The following is a 16,641-nucleotide window of genomic DNA, read 5'->3' on the forward strand; positions in this document are numbered from 1 at the left end:
TAGCTTGCCAGCCAAAGTGTTTTATAACCCTGGTCCATTTCAGTCCTGTCTCCCACCTTGGTATGAGTAAGACCATTCTATCTCTGTAGATGACAACATCGCCTACTCTCTGCCAGTCATTTGTTTTTTTGTTTTCTGGCTAAGGTGTAATGCCAGAATTTGTCGTATTGTTGTATGTTTTTCTCTAAAAAGTGGATTAGAAACCTAATCCTTGCCTTAGCTTTAACATTGAAAACACCAACAATGCATCAATTGAAGGGTTTAAATGTAATTTTAGCTACTATTTCCTTGCGTGATTTTGAAAATCTAACGACACTGGTTAGTATAGAAAAAGAGTCATGCAGGGACATTTTCAAAGCTGAGATATTTCAGTGTAAAATTCCAGCAGCCCTCAGCTAACAGCAGCATGGCCTTTCTAGTGTTAACGAGGTTTGTCCAGGCCACCTGTGCTTCCGTTTGTCCCAGAGCCTTGAGATGTCTTTCTTTCAAGCACACAGTTTGTATGCTTCTCTTCCCTTGTTCGGTTTCAATCATTTGCATGTACAAATAAACACAACCAAGTCTTAACCTTAACCTAAAAGTACATCATTGATTTTTTTTTTGCAGCCAGAAAGTGAAAACCCAGTAACACTTCTCCTTTCCTTTTCTCCTTTCCTCTTCCCCTCTCACCAGCCTCTTCTCCTCTCCCTTCACCTGTAGAGTAACAAATGAAACATTTGGACTAGACATATTTGCCATAAAATCTATCTTCCTTTGTCCTCCTTCTTCCTCTCTCCTCCTCTTCTCTTCGGCCATGGCCGCCACCACAGCCTCCTCTCCTCTGTTTACACATAGATATCAGAGCCAAAAAAGAGTCAAGGATAAGAGTTATGGAACCAGGCCATTCAAGAAACTCTATCAAATGTTTCTCTCCTCTCTCCTCCTCTTCTCTTCCTCCAGTGTGCCACACCAGCCCCCGCTCCTCTCCCCATTCCACCAAGAAGTCTGCAGATTTAAATTACGCAGACTGATACTGATTAATTGATACCACAGCTCTCTATTTAGCTCTTTTCTATCCTCCACTCTCCCAGTATACACACATGGCCTCCCTTCCTCTAAGGTTAAAGGTCAACTACAGGAACTAGGGTGGAACCAGACATTAACATTTCTCTCTCCTTCTCCACTCTTCCTAGGGAGCCACCACAGTAGAGGGGATATGTCAAAAATAATATTTAATGGAAATTGCATTTCCGGTTAGCCAGTTGTTAGTTATCTTCTTTTGTTGTAAAATTAGCTGTAGCTGTAGTTGTGATCCCACCTTAAGAGACAGGGAGAAGTGGCTCCGGTTGTACTAGAGCCTTTATTGAACTGTTTTCTCCTCCTCCTCTCCTCTCAGGGTATCACCACAGCCTCCCCTCCTCCCCCTACACCTCCACCGCAGGGCCCGATGGTCAGAAGTTACCACCATCGGGCACCCTCTCCTCTGAATTCCTCAACCAGGGTGGCTCCACTAAGGTCCTCCTTCTCATCTGCAACACGGCAGGATCCGGCCAGCAGGCTGTCAGGTGAGCTGCAGTAGGCTGATGGATTTTCAAGTTGTTATTGTTGTTGGTTTAATTGTAATTGATGAGTTGCAATTGCCTGGATAGATCAGATATTCATTTTATTCAGCTGCGGCTTACCGTGTAAACTGTTTTTGCTTTAGCACACAACAGCAGAGTCAGTTGGTTGTCCTAAGATTCATTATCCTTAACAACTTACATTATGTGTGTGAGATTGCATGTGAGGATGTGCCTCTTAGATTTGTGCGACTGTGTTTCAGAGAGGGTTCAAGTACAGCAGCAGGCATATTTTTCCTACTGCTCTCCTGTGTCTACAGTCTTAAACGGAATACCTCATTTGATCTTTTACGCAAAGTCATCGTCTAATGTTTGCTCAATGTCGACATCTAAGTCCTGTTAATCTTTTTATCTCTACTGCATCAATTCCCCAGTCTGGGCTAGTTTTATTTAGCCTAGCGAGCTAGACCTCCCATCCAGCCGTAGCTGGAAGTTGACGGTCTGGAAACCCGAGACAGAGCTGAACAACGTGCTCCAATTGGAATGCACTCAACCGTTGAGCATTAGGTTTTATTGGTTGCCAGATATGTCACTCAAATGAGGGTAGGCAGTGTCATCAAGTTGCCTAGCACCTAGAATTTGCAACATGTCAAACATACATATTGATGCAGATCATTTAGACCAAGCAGTGGACGCAGCTGTAAGCGAGCTGCAGCTGGATGGGAGGTCTAGTTTGTTGTTCTGTTGGCTGATAAATTCCCCCCAGAGGATGGAGGAGTTCTGGGGGCTCAAATCACTAAATGGCAAAGCAAATCAGAAAGAAAATGCTCCAATCACAACACCCGCCTCCTCAATGGTGACACTATCGCTGTAGGCAGCATCAAAGAAAGTATCCAGATTCTTGAGGTCAAAGAGTCCAAGAGTCTGATTAGGACCAGGCAAGGTTTTATTGACTTTAACACCCAATCCATGTCATGCATTATGATTTTTTGCGCTTTTTAAGATTCTTTCAGCTATACTACAAAGGATCGTAGCTAAAGCAGGCCAGACGTCTCACAGGTGTATGAGCTCCTGTTGAGCTTCCAGTGAGTGAGAGGTACCATGACAGCCTGCAGCCTGTGAGCATCTCTAAACCACTTTTGATTGTTCTTAGTGCTATTGTACAGTAGCATCATGGTTTGTGCAACTGGATTTTTTATGTTTAATATGAAGGGTGGGGGAGTTCTGCAGGTCCAGTCCAGAATTATCCCAGAACCATCTGTTGTCAAACCTTTAGTCTGGCATCTTTGAATTATTCAAAGATGACCATCAGCAACCAAAAGTGTCCTTCAGTGCAGATATTTTAGGCTCTATAAATTCAGAGGAGCAACCTGAGGGGAAGTCATATTTCAGTGAACATATTGTAGACTGCAGAGTCACTGTGTCTGTGTGTGTGTTCTTTGCAGACCTTGTAACAACCAATTTGGAGTGAGGACATTTTTGCAAAGTCAGTTGCTGCTCTTTTTCAAATTGCTAATTTAGGGGATTAGGGGATTTGTCCTCAGTCATCCAGTTTTGGTGATCATGCTTCCACTGTAGCTTGATCTTCTAGTTCTTAGCTGACAGGAGTGGAATGGATTTCTCCTGCTGTAGCTCACCTGGAGTGAGCCACTTATGTAAATGGCGAGGTGTACCTAATGAAGTGGCCCCTGAGTGTAAACACTTGTGTACTCTATGCGCATGCTTGCACATGGTTTGGATGGGAACAGATTACAAGCATTCCCATGAAAGGCCTGATAATGTCAGGATGTGACATTTGAGGACTCCTCTGGCCTCATATGTGCCCCCATAACAATGCTCTGAATCTCTCTGTGTAGACATCTAGCCACAGAATTTGGATGGATGGAAAGGACAGTGTATTACGATAACTCCTTTGGTTACATTTTAATTATGTTGTCATGGAGATCAGAATTTTCATGTGTGGATAGTGCACGTATCTGAGCCAAATGATGCCTTTGCCATGGTAATGAGTGTCACGCACCAAACCAATTTCTATGATTCACTATGAAACACTTCTATCCCAGAGCATGATGGGATAGCTGTCAGCACGGGGCAAGGCAGCGGTGCAGTGGGAAAAGTTGAAATCGGTGAAGTTTAACCCCGAGGCGGAGCGGTTACCAATCAGATCTGAGCAAAAGATCCGCTGTGTAATTTTCTCCCCCTTGCCAAATATTAGTTCCTACATTGTCATTATGGAGGAGAGGCTGATAATGGCTGTGCAAACACACCGGTATCTCCGTAGCTACATGGCTGCAGCAACAGCAACAGTTTTCCTCTATTGATCCATGGCAGAGAAAATAATAAAAAATACTCTTACCTTTGTTTTATACGTAATGGTATCCCATCGAAAAACAAACAGGAACACATGTGATATGCCCACAAACGGCCAATTGTAGGAGGCAGCAGCGGTGCCTGGTGGTCTCACTCACCCACTCACTCACTCACTCACTCACCCACTCACTTGCCCATTCACTCACTCACTCACCCACTCACTCACTCACCCACCCACTCACTCACTCACTCACTCACTCACTCACTCACTCACCCACTCACTCGCCCATTCACTCACTCACTCACCCACTCACTCACTCACTCACTCACTCACTCACCCACCCACTCACCCACCCACTCACCCACCCCCCCACCCACCCACTCACTCACTCACTCACTCACTCACTCACCCACTCACTCACTCACTCACTCACTCACCCACCCACTCACTCACTCACTCACTCACTCACTCACTCACTCACTCACCCACTCACCCACTCACCCGCTCACTCGCCCACTCACTCACTCACTCACTCACTCACTCACTCACTCACTCACTCACTCACCCACCCACCCACTCACCCACTCAATCACTCACTCACTCACCCACTCACTCACTCGCCCATTCACTCACTCACTCACCCACTCACTCACCCATTCACTCACTCACTCACTCACTCACCCACTCACTCACTCACTCACTCACTCACTCACCCACTCACTCACTCACCCACCCACTCACTCACTCACTCACCCACTCACTCACCCACTCACTCACCCACTCACTCACTCACTCACTCACTCACTCACTCACTCACTCACTCACCCACTCACTCACTCACTCACCCACTCACTCGCCCATTCACTCACTCACTCACCCACTCACTCACCCACTCACTCACTCACCCACTCACCCACTCACTCACTCACTCACTCACTCACTCACTCACCCACTCACTCACTCACTCACCCACCCACTCACCCACTCACTCACTCACTCACTCACTCACTCGCCCATTCACTCACTCACTCACCCACTCACCCACTCACTCACTCACTCACCCATTCACTCACTCACTCACCCACTCACTCACTCACCCATTCACTCACTCACTCACTCACTCACCCACTCACTCACCCACTCACTCACTCACTCACCCACTCACTCACTCACTCACTCACTCACTCACCCACTCACCCACTCAATCACTCACTCGCTCACTCACTCACCCGCTCACTCACTCACCCACTCACTCACCCACTCACTCACTCACTCACTCGCTCACTCACTCGCCCACTCACTCGCCCATTCACTCACTCACTCACCCACTCACTCACCCACTCACTCACTCACCCACTCACTCACCCACTCACTCACCCACTCACTCACTCACTCACTCACTCACTCACTCACTCACTCACTCACTCACTCACTCACCCACTCACTCACTCACTCACCCATTCACTCACTCACTCACTCACTCACTCACTCACTCACTCACCCACTCACTCGCCCACTCACCCACTCACTCACTCACTCACTCACTCACTCACCCACCCACTCACCCACTCAATCACTCACTCACTCACTCACTCACTCACCCACTCACTCACTCACTCACTCACTCACTCACTCACTCACTCACCCACTCACTCGCCCATTCACTCACTCACTCACCCACTCACTCACTCACTCACCCACTCACTCACTCACCCACTCACTCGCCCACTCACCCACTCACTCACTCACTCACTCACTCACCCACCCACTCACCCACTCAATCACTCACTCACTCACTCACTCACTCACTCACTCACTCACTCACTCACTCACCCATTCACTCACTCACTCACTCACTCACTCACTCACTCACCCACTCACTCACCCGCTCACTCGCCCACTCACCCACTCACTCACTCACTCACTCACTCACTCACTCACCCACTCACCCACTCAATCACTCACTCACTCACCCACCCACTCACTCACTCACTCACTCACTCACTCACTCACTCACTCGCCCACTCACCCACTCACTCACTCACTCACTCACTCACTCACCCACTCCATGAAAACTTGTGAAATGCCAGGCTTGTCTGTCTAGACACAGCCAATTGATTTTGTCCCATTAACCTTGTGTATAATAGACTCTCCCTGCTGTCTAGTCAGAAGGAGCACAAGCCTTGAGACAGAGCACTGATAATCAGGCATTGATGCACGGATGATAAATAGACTTGTTCCTCAACTTTCTCTGGCTCCTGCCCACATATAATGTCACTTCAAGCTGTCAGTACAAGACACAAGGCGTCGACAATGAGGCACTGATGCACCTGACAGCCTGACAGCCTGACAGATGTGGTGATGGTGCCACAAGTTGCAAGGATCTTCACTGGCACGCTCTCAACTTTCAACATACTCAATTTTTTTCAATCGCTTATTATGCCAAGTATAACCTGTGGTGTGCCAAGGACCAGATGAAAAAAATTAATAGGTTGGAAAATAATTAAATGGAAATGATTTTTATTAGGTTTTCTCATATGGATCACTAACCGGGATCCCCACATCCAAAAACAAAAATGCTGAAGAAATGTAAATTCTATTAAAAATCTCAAAAATAGATGCTCCGAGCCCAAACCGTTTCTCATGCCTGAATTATTCTCACAATGCAACACTGAAATACTGCCAGGCTGTCCACTCGCGGTTCTTTGATTGAAAAATAGGCTATGCATTGAAACCACTCTTGTATAACCAAGTTTTCCATGGATAAAAAAAAGCAGCAGGGATGTATGCAAATTGGAATGTCTTTCAGTACGTCAAACTTCCTGACCTCTCTGCCTTTATACATGACTTTCTTCTGTCTCTCTTTCTCAATCTCTGTCTCCCTCTCCTCTCCTCTCCTCTCCTCTCAGGTTTGGACCTCCATTTCTGATGCGTGAGGACAGGAGTATTTCCTGGGACCAGCTTCAGCAGAGCATCCTCAGCAAGCTCTATTACCTGATGCTGAATGGATCCCAGGCTCAGGTGGGCCAGCACCGCCATCAACTTATTATCCACTTTGTGTATCCTGGATCCTTCAGTTCAGGGTTTCCCTAGTCCTCTTTACGCAACTGAACCAGATTAAGATGCCGGTACAGAGCAGGGATAAAGAGAAGCATGATCAATATCCATTAAGGTTGTTTTTTTTGTTTTGTTTTGTTTTGTTTTTAAATTAAAGGATAGTGCCAATCTTCTGTCCTGACTGGCTGAGTCACATTCAAAGCCGTAAAATATCCATTAAATGCACACATTGGACTACATAACAGTAAGTTTAAAGGGATAATTCACAAGATTCCTTTGGTAATAGTGTTGTGTACTGCATTTCCCAGCAATCACCTCACAACAGTGTCACCAGTACTTTGACATCACTTGACTGACAGAAGCTTCCACACCTCCGAACAAACAAGCATGTGCTGCTCTATTGAGACTAGTGAAGCAACTACAGATAGTGGAACGACAGAATTTCAGCCAGTGCTAAACAGCGACCTAGAGAGTCTACAGAGACAATAATCGCTACACTATATAAATATATCAAGCACATTTAATTAAGCAACTGTTTTGTTATTACTGCACATGTCCTACAGTCGATACCACCTGTTAATTGGTGGTAACCCCTGTTACTGTTGGCTATTACTAGCCAGCTATCACTCATATTGCTTAGATTTTTGTTTCACAAATTTAACTTGAACATGTGTCTCACCATTTCCAGCTGCAAGTTACATAATCACCGCTCACACAGCTGGTGGATTATAGATGCATCGTGGTTACCATGGCATTTGCACTGGCAATTTTCCAGATTTACTCTACACAGGACATTTACCAGGTCTGAACTGGCTTTTCTGTTAGGTTGAAAAGGGAAAACTTTTTACTGGTTTGTCATCTGTACACAGAATATGAAGCCGGTTCAGAACCACATTTTTCATGGAGCAAATGCTCTGTGTAAAGCCGGCTTCAGAGACTGAGTCAGGACCTGAATTAACATGGGTCTCTAAATTATTCCTGGAGAAGAGCTGAAACTGAGGCTGATGCTGGCTGTGTTATGCTGCTGCAGCCTCCCTAAGTCCCTGCAACGTAGAACGGGCTAGATAAAAAGAATACAAATACAATTTTTGTCAATGAGCCATCAATAGCCTGTAGAAAATCTCTTTTGAATATGTGGTGGATAGAAAGAAAGGTAGAGGAGTTTGAAATCCACTCACCAACAATGACTACCACTGTATGTGTGCTGTAAAAGTGAGTGAGTGAGTGAGTGAGTGAGTGTATGTTTCAAACACAGAAAACCTATTTTATTGATTGGGTGCAAGGTAATTATTATAGCAAATAATTCAAATTTAAAGTATCCGTGTGCTCCGATCCCCCGAAGGTTAAGCTGAAGCGTGAAAAACCTTAATTCAGAGAAAAAACTATTTTCTTTCAAAATTGGAGACATTCAATTAACTGTTGTGGCAAAGAGAACTCAAGTCATTGTGAAACCATGAGACACACACACACACACACACACACACACACGCACACACACACACACGCACACACTGACCCCCAAGATAATGTCCTGGGCAGTCCAAGCCTCTTATACTTGAATAATTATGGTTTCATGCGCTGAGTGTGAATTTCAATTAGGTCACCAGACTCGCCACCCACCCCAGTAAGTTGTTTTTATTCCTCCTCTGTTAACACTATGGGAGAGACTCCATATATTAGAATAAAGAATGAGAGGAAGAATAAACAAGAAATAGGAGGTAGATCTGAATTATCTTCTATCTATCTTCTAGGTAATTATTACTACTACACCATTCACCCTCCCGGTAGCCTATATTCAAAGTTAAGGTTTGCTTGAAATACCTGTGATTCTAATGTGTTTGTTCTCTGCAGTCCCACATGTCAAGGTACTTTCTTTTCAATCGATCCGTACTGTGAGCTTTGACGATAACCCTTGTCAAGCAAGCGTGACACACACACACACACACACACACACACACACACACACACACACACACACAAGCACACCCACACTGTCCCCACTACTGGTCTCGGAGTTGCCATGGGCAACGCCACTGTGACAGGCAGTATTTGAGGAGGCCTTATCCAGAGCAAGCAGCCCTCAAGATTTATAAAGGGGGAGAACTAAAGAAGAGAGGAATATCTGCCTGTTATTTACCGATCACTATCTCAGTTACTTAGTTACCTCCTCAAAAGCTACAGATACGCACTCGTTCAGCCCTCTCTCACCCTCCCCTTCCCCTTTCTTCTCATTAAAGACAATCACCAGGGTCCGCTGGTTGTAGATTGGACAGATAGTTTTGCCTGGGGAGACCGTCCATATGCCGCGGCTGCAGGGGCTCAGATCTCGCTGATGCTTTGTTGTCTCGCTCCTCTTTACTTTTAATCTTCAGTGCGCTGTGTACAAAACTGGGGAAAAAAAGGGATGCAGTCTGTCTTCAAAACAAGCTCGTGACTTGCGAGCGCGCTGTTACTGTATATCACAGTGTAATATGTTCATAAATAATCCATCTGTCAATCAATAATCCAGGCTTTTCACAGTTCCCATTCCTTTGATAGACAGTGAGCCTGTGAGTACTTTGCTGCCATTAATTGTCTTGTCATCCCCGTTTCTTCGTGATGAGATGCTTTGGCGCCCCCCAGAGGTTTGGATCGCGGCACACAGCTGCAGGTTCCGGGTATGAAAGAGCAGGGACAGATGACTTGACAGCTACAATCCCCAGGCCGTTGTCAGGATGGTTATTAGTTAATCAGGCAGTATGCGATCTGACGTTCTGTGGGAGAAAGAATGATCAAAATGGAGAATTTGACTCACTCGGTAATGTATTCAATTGTACGCCATGGGCTATGTACTGTTTGTGTATTGTATGCCAGATGGATGATCGGGGGATTTTATGGTGTAAAATCCATGCTCACAGAAAATAAAAGTTCAGTAATGGGATGAGAGGTAGAGTATAGTGTTGGATATCCTGCAAAAGCCTCCACTGTTGCCTTTTTTAATGGAGCTGACAGCCGAGCATTTGTGGAAAATGTTTAACACGAAAAAGGCCGAGCTGTGGTCAATTGTCAGCTTTCAAAATGTCCCTCCATTACATTTCCTGGACTAATTTTCTATACAATGTAGCATTGTTAGATTTTCAAAATCACATAAGGAAATAGTATTATAATTATATTTACCCCCTTCAATTAACGGCTTAATGGATTCCACTGGCCTTTCTAGTTTTAATGACCCTGAAATGAAGGCAAATCATTGGAGATGGATTGTAAAATGTCAAAAAATGGCATAGGCATCAATGATTAAAACTGCATAATTCCTTTCCTAATTCCTAAAAGCGGATATAATCATGAGGTTTGCACAGGCCAGTGTGCGTCCTCGTCCTCTCTCCCCTTTAGTCCAGAGAGCCAAATCAGTCTCCAAAGTTCCTTCAAAAAGCCACCGAACTCTTGAGTGATTACTCATTAGCGTGAAGTGTCTGGTCCGCTCCGCTTCATTATAGTCCAGCTTGAGATAAGTCCGACCTGCGTGTGTATGCTTGCCCAGGCCCTCAAAACAGAAAAGAGAGACTTTTTCATTTGTCGCTTTAGGCCCCTATTAACAAACTAATTTATTTCTCTTTATGCTCGGCTGCAGTTCCTATTCTCCAACGGCGGCCCGTTCAGAATGAACACATTAGCAACCCGATTCTGCTCTCCGCTCTCTAATAATTCAGCCCTCTTGTCTTTGCAGCCGAGGCAGAGGCCTTCTAATCCATCTCTAAATGCACCTTCTCCGTTCGAGGGTGGAGGCGGCGAGGCTAGGTGCCAGACACAAATAAGGGAGCTTGTGTTTTAAACAATTATAGCGTTGTTGTGCATAGATCCTGCAGGATTCAACCCCCAAAAGAAAGTATTGTTGGCTCCGCGCAGCAAGTAATTTCACGAGTTGTTCTGCAAGCTGAAAGTTTCTTCAATTTCCTAATTCCAAATTGCTTGTACAAAGCCTGACATTCACATTCTGTACAGAGCATCCTGCTTCAGAGGATTAGAACGTTCTCCCAAAACAAGTCGTACCTTAACTCAAACCCCAGGTGCATTGTCTTGCATTATTTATATCCTCTACAGAATGCTGGATTGCTATTTACAGAATGGGGCACACTTTCCCAAAAGCATTTTGCCTGTGTAATCATTTTGTTTATTGGCTAAAATGATCACATGGCTGAGATATTAAGATGCCAGCCTTCCTATCTGCCTCACTTCAAGATGTTGCAGTGATTTTTATAGTATTGGTGTATCTTTCTCACCCTAAAAAATGAAGCGTTGCACTTTATATTGAGTCTATCGTACAGAATGTAGGTTTGATATTTATACTAGTAGTGTCTTTCTCTCTACTAAAGACAGCTGACAGCATATTTACAGTACTGGTGCCTTACTTTATACTGAAGCATGGACAATTGCTCTTCACAGTGTGTTGTGTGTCTGCCTTACAGAAGGCTTTCTTACAGCAGTGGTTCCAAACCTTTTCAGCGCTGCAGCACATTTATGCAAAACCCAAACTTCCAGGGCATACTTCATAATTGTGTGCCTAAAAGAATTAAACCTAGTACGATCATACAGAGAGGAGATAGCAAAAAGTTTGCAGCTGCAGGCCAAGGAACGAACTGCATTAACTTTTTGGCTGTGGAATGGGAGATAGGGGGGATGACTGTAGTCTGTTTTAGTTTGATTTTACTGAATGTACTGAATCATTGACTAATGTGTCAAGGCACACCTGAGTGCACACACTGCTTACCAGCACACTACCTGAGCATACTGGTTGAAAATCAGTGTTTAATACAGCACTGTTTTTATTCTTGGCAAAAGCCGTTTAGCCAGCGTTCAGGCAATGGGACCCTAAAACTCTTCACTGACACCCATACAACTAAAACTGTTTTAGGTGGGGTAGGTGACACCCCCCCCCCCCCCCCCCCCCCACACACACACACACACACACACACACACACCTACTGACTGGTAGGGGAAACTCTGGATTACAGCTGTATTAATGTCCGTTCCTCTCCCTGCAGAATGCTGGAGTGCTGTTTAAGATCAGAGTGGTGGGAGGATCGGCAGCCTACAGCTACCTGTCACCAAAGGACAGCAGGCCACTGTACCACCCTTCGGTTGACAGGTAAGACACACACACACACACACACACACACACACACATACGTACACACACACTCTCATACCTCGGAAACATGACATATCAGCCAGCGTATAATGTCAAAGGGTAAAAATAAAAATATGAGGCACAATGATAAAATTGAATCTATCCTAAGACCTTTATTCATTCAGATCCACAGCGGACAGGTTGTCTGGCTTCAGTCTGGTGTATTACAAAAAAAAAAAAAGCCTTTTAGAAACCAATGGGCCATAAGAGGCTTAAAGGGAAGAGGGTGTAATGATATCAGCTGAACGCTGTGTAGATAAGGCCTTTATTTCCTGTGTGATAGAGAGCAGCAAGGTGTCGCCATATAGCTGTAGAGCTTAGCATAAATCTCTGCTGTTGTGTTACTGCGCTACAAGGAAGGGTCAGGCCTTCCACAAAGAGCTGGGAAATGAGGTCATCTTCCAGGTTGGACTACACATTCAATAGATTCTCGTGTGTGTGTGTGTGTGTGTGTGTGTGTGTGTGTGTGTGTGTGTGTGTTTCTCTCTGCGTGTCTGCCCAGTGATTTCTTTCTCCTGTGTGCATGTAAGCGAACACCTCAACCCACAGTTCATTGCTCGTCTCAACCTAGCCTCATTCATCATGTGATTAGCTACTTCACTTTGTATGTGAAAGGACTATTACCCAGTAACTTAACTAATAGGATTGGCACCAGTGCGCATGCTAACACTTTAGCATACAGTATGCTAAGTAATCGTAGGCAATTAGCGTTATCCAAAGTATAAAGATAAACCTTTGAGTAATCCAAAGTTAGTATTGTTTTATTTTATTCTATGGTCTGTAGATTCATAACCTCTGAAAACAAAATCACAATCTTCATTATTAGTGAAGTCTATGACGAATTAACTGCAAAAACCTGAGCTGTTTGGCTAGCTCTCACTCCCTATGTAAACAAAACAAGTTACGCTCAAAGTCTCGTGGGAAGAGAGAGCTTCTTCCATTGGTAAGTGCATCTTTTTGATGAATTTTATGTCTGTTTTACCAATTTACCTAACCAAGCCTAACATGTTTAGACATGTGTCATTAAAATGAACCAACCATCCAGCCTTACAGCTGCTACAAGTTCTCATTTTCTCACTTTTTACTTAACACACTGTATGCTAAAGCATTAACTATCTACTGGACACAGAGATGATTTTGGTGCCAATCCTCCCAAAAGGTCAATGTGGTTCTTTAAGAAAGAACATTTTTACAGCAGAACAGTTGTGAATTTTAAGACATTGTTGCTGTCACCCTCTCCATCTAGCTGTTCAAACACTGCCATTGCTTTCATAGGCTGCATTTCTCCCCTTATTGGCTATACACTTGCATCACCCACAACATACTGTATCCCCTATTCTTCAAAAATGGCAGTTTCACAAACTCCTGTTTCGTGTAAGGGGGTTTTCCTCTGTCCAGGGGTTAGCCACACAAAAACACAACATGTGGGACTAATTCTGTTGTTTTTTTTTTAGTTGTTTTTTTTTAGGGGTTTTTCTGGCCAATGTCGAATACAATGTTCCTTAGACAATAATAGCTGGAGGCTCACAGTTTCAGGTACAAAGTAGATTAGATTACAGAAATGGGCCTTAGTGAAGGAGAGGAGAGGAACAGAGGAGGGGCGGAAAAGAAAAAAAGGAGATGGAATGATAAGGAAAGCAGAGGAGAGCAGGTTGTCTGAGGAGAGGAGATGAAAGAAAGAGAGGAGGAAGAGACAAAATGGGAAAAAGGGGGGAAGGGAAGGGAAGGGAAGCGGGGGCGGCAGCCTTTGAGTGGCAAGCAAGGTCAGGCAGGAAAGTGAGACCCAGATGAACAATAAGCAGACAGGAGAGGATCCAGTGTGGCCTTCAGCTGGAGAGAATAGAGAGAAGAACAGGCAGATGGTTGGGTCCTACTGTATGGCGGGAGTATAGTCATTTATTTTGAGGAATCTCCATCTCATAGCAACAGATTACAATGATTATGTGGGTTCTGGGCTGAAAAAGTTGAAAAACCCAAAGCAGAACATTTTCCATTCCTCACTACAGAATAGTTCGCTCCATATCACTGTGGCAGAACACTCTCCCCGAGGATGAGGCCAGTGGGCTCCAGAGAATGGGGTCCACACACACACACACACACACACACACACACACACACACACACACACACACACACACACCTCTCTCTCTCTCTCTCTCTCTCTCTGTCTCTCTCTCTCTCTCTCAGAATCATGTTCAACACATAACGCTTCTGAAACAGTAACTTGATTTAATGATAATCATTTGGCTATTTTAAAATCTAAATCCTCCTTTCTGTGGTAGCCAAATTCAGATTTTATTCTAGTTCATATGTTAACTGTTGGCTGTTAGCTGTTAGTTTGGTAGGGCGTTTGGTTTTACAAATGTACAAGTCAGCATTTCTTAGTGCTTCTTAGCTCATACATCTAACATCTTTTTCCCTGGGCTGTTGTCCTCTCAAAAAGCTAGAAAAGTTTCTTTATCTACATCCCTCATTGAATTCCTTCATAACCGATGCAAAAATGGTGCAACAGCGCCACTCACTGGCTACACTGACTGAAAGCCTCTTAGATACTAAATATATAACTCCACATATGATAGGCTTTTGGTCTCCCAGTGCATAATTCATCATCACACCAACCTACACACACACACTAACACACACTCACACATTCCCAGTTTGAGATGCACAGAGACAGAAGTAGCCCCATGAGGACTCCCTGAGTCTCTTCAAGGGGCGATAAAGTAATTCAAAACAGCTCATTTTATCAGACTTGTGATTTTGTCAGAGAGATATAAACTGCATTTGTCTTTATAGCAGTACACCTCTGAGGTTACTCATTCATCTAAAAGCAATTATCATTCCAGTGCTCTTGTACAACTCAAGTGCAATTACAGTGGAGAGATAAAGGAGCATTTGCAGATAGGTGGGAAATTAAGTCAGAAACATGTCCAGTGTTTAGTTTCTTTTCATTTTCATAACCAGCGTAGAAAAATAAGCAAAAATCCAACAAAAGCTGTGTGAACCCCTGAAATATTGCTTTTATCAACACGTCAGCCTGTATTCACAGCTTGTGTGAGCCTGACATCTAGTGGCAACATAGTTCACATTCATGCGCTCAAGCAATGTCCTTAAGTGAGTTCTTCTTGAGAGAATGAGAGTTTTGATACTGAGGATCAGTCAATATATCCACCCATGCTGCAAGTCTCCAGACTATCTGGAATAGCCTAATGATGCCCAAAATCAAAAAAGGGACTTGCATTTGGACACGACTCCCAAACAACAATCTGGTGCCAGTCATCAGTCATATTCCTGGAACCCAAACAACACTTGCCTTTAGCATTCAGTGGGTGTTTAAATGTGCTTTGGCCTCCTGTCAGCGGCGTTTGGCTGGTGCATACTGATGCCGTTTCATCCTTCCTCCCGAGATCAGAGCGGTGAAGTTAAGTCTGCAAAACAAACATGAAATCCCCTGGTATGGCTCGACATCAGACACTTGCATATGAATACACGTGAGACCAGCTGTTAGCCTTGGCCTGGTGGAACTGTCAGATGTCGCGATGCGTATTCCTGCCGATGCCGTAGTGAGCGTGTGTGTGTGTGTGTGTGTGTACATGAACGTGAAACAAATGAAATACAGATCGTTTAGATGCCAAAGCGCCAATACACATTCAATTGGGTCCACAAAGGAAGTCTCTACCCTCCACATTGTCAGTGGAGCAGTTCCAGCATTTGTCACATGATGGCATCACAGATCACAGCCTCACTTGATTCTCTGCTTTCAGGCTTTGGGAGACAAGACAATACTTCACTGACGCTGACTGAACTGTCTAAGATCATAGGAATAATAGCATATATGTATTCTGTTTTAGGAGAGTTTTACTTTGATTGTTTTTGTCTTGTTTGATTGCAGAGCTCTGAAGTTCTGCGGCCCGGGCGGACCTCCCCATGTGAAGCTTGTCATCGAGTGGGAGCACAAGATTAAAGACTGGTAAGCGCACACACACACACACACACACACACACAGACGGACGCATACACACATGCGCTTACACAGTGATTATCTGTAACTGAGTCTGACATTCTGAATGTCTTCGCTCCATTTGCTTGATTTCCTGAAGACATACTGATTGAGTCCCTCTCTCTCTCTCTCTCTGCCAAACGCCACACACACATACACATATGCGTAAATGCACTCGCAGATACAAACTTTGATGATGATGACAATGATGATGCAGCTGGCCTGGAACAATCAACCCTTTGTGTTTTGTGTGTGTGTGTGTGTGCTCCAGTCTGTTTGGCAGCATCCAGGAGGAGGTGGTGAAGGATGCGGAGAGTGTGAGAAGCCAGCAGCAGCAGCACCTGCAGCAGCACAGTTGCACCTTGGACGAGTGCTTCCAGCTGTATACCAAAGAAGAACAGGTGAGACTGAAGGCTACTCAATTGTTTTTGGTAAATCTGTGTTCCCATCTGTAGAGCCCCCACACTTGTACACAGTCTCTCTCCCTGTGCAAGAATCAGAAAGATTCCCAATTTTCAATTTTTTCAAACATACTTTTTATACACAGCTCATCTTTCCCATAATCCCC

At 44.5% G+C, this 16,641-nt stretch overlaps 1 protein-coding gene across 1 annotated transcript in view; it reads left to right on the forward strand.

The window, feature by feature from the left end:
* Nucleotides 1-16,641, forward strand: part of usp43a (ubiquitin specific peptidase 43a) — a 120,153-nt gene that overhangs the window by 78,836 nt on the left and 24,676 nt on the right. Inside the window, exons 7-11 of the mRNA XM_071922531.2 lie at nucleotides 1,376-1,544; nucleotides 6,759-6,870; nucleotides 11,928-12,031; nucleotides 15,966-16,043; nucleotides 16,345-16,474. Of these exons, the coding sequence (XP_071778632.2) occupies nucleotides 1,376-1,544; nucleotides 6,759-6,870; nucleotides 11,928-12,031; nucleotides 15,966-16,043; nucleotides 16,345-16,474 (593 nt within the window). The remainder of the gene's footprint in view (nucleotides 1-1,375; nucleotides 1,545-6,758; nucleotides 6,871-11,927; nucleotides 12,032-15,965; nucleotides 16,044-16,344; nucleotides 16,475-16,641) is intronic.

This window comes from Centroberyx gerrardi, chromosome 3, assembly GCF_048128805.1.
Source record: "Centroberyx gerrardi isolate f3 chromosome 3, fCenGer3.hap1.cur.20231027, whole genome shotgun sequence".
Classification (NCBI taxonomy): Eukaryota; Metazoa; Chordata; class Actinopteri; order Beryciformes; family Berycidae; genus Centroberyx; species Centroberyx gerrardi.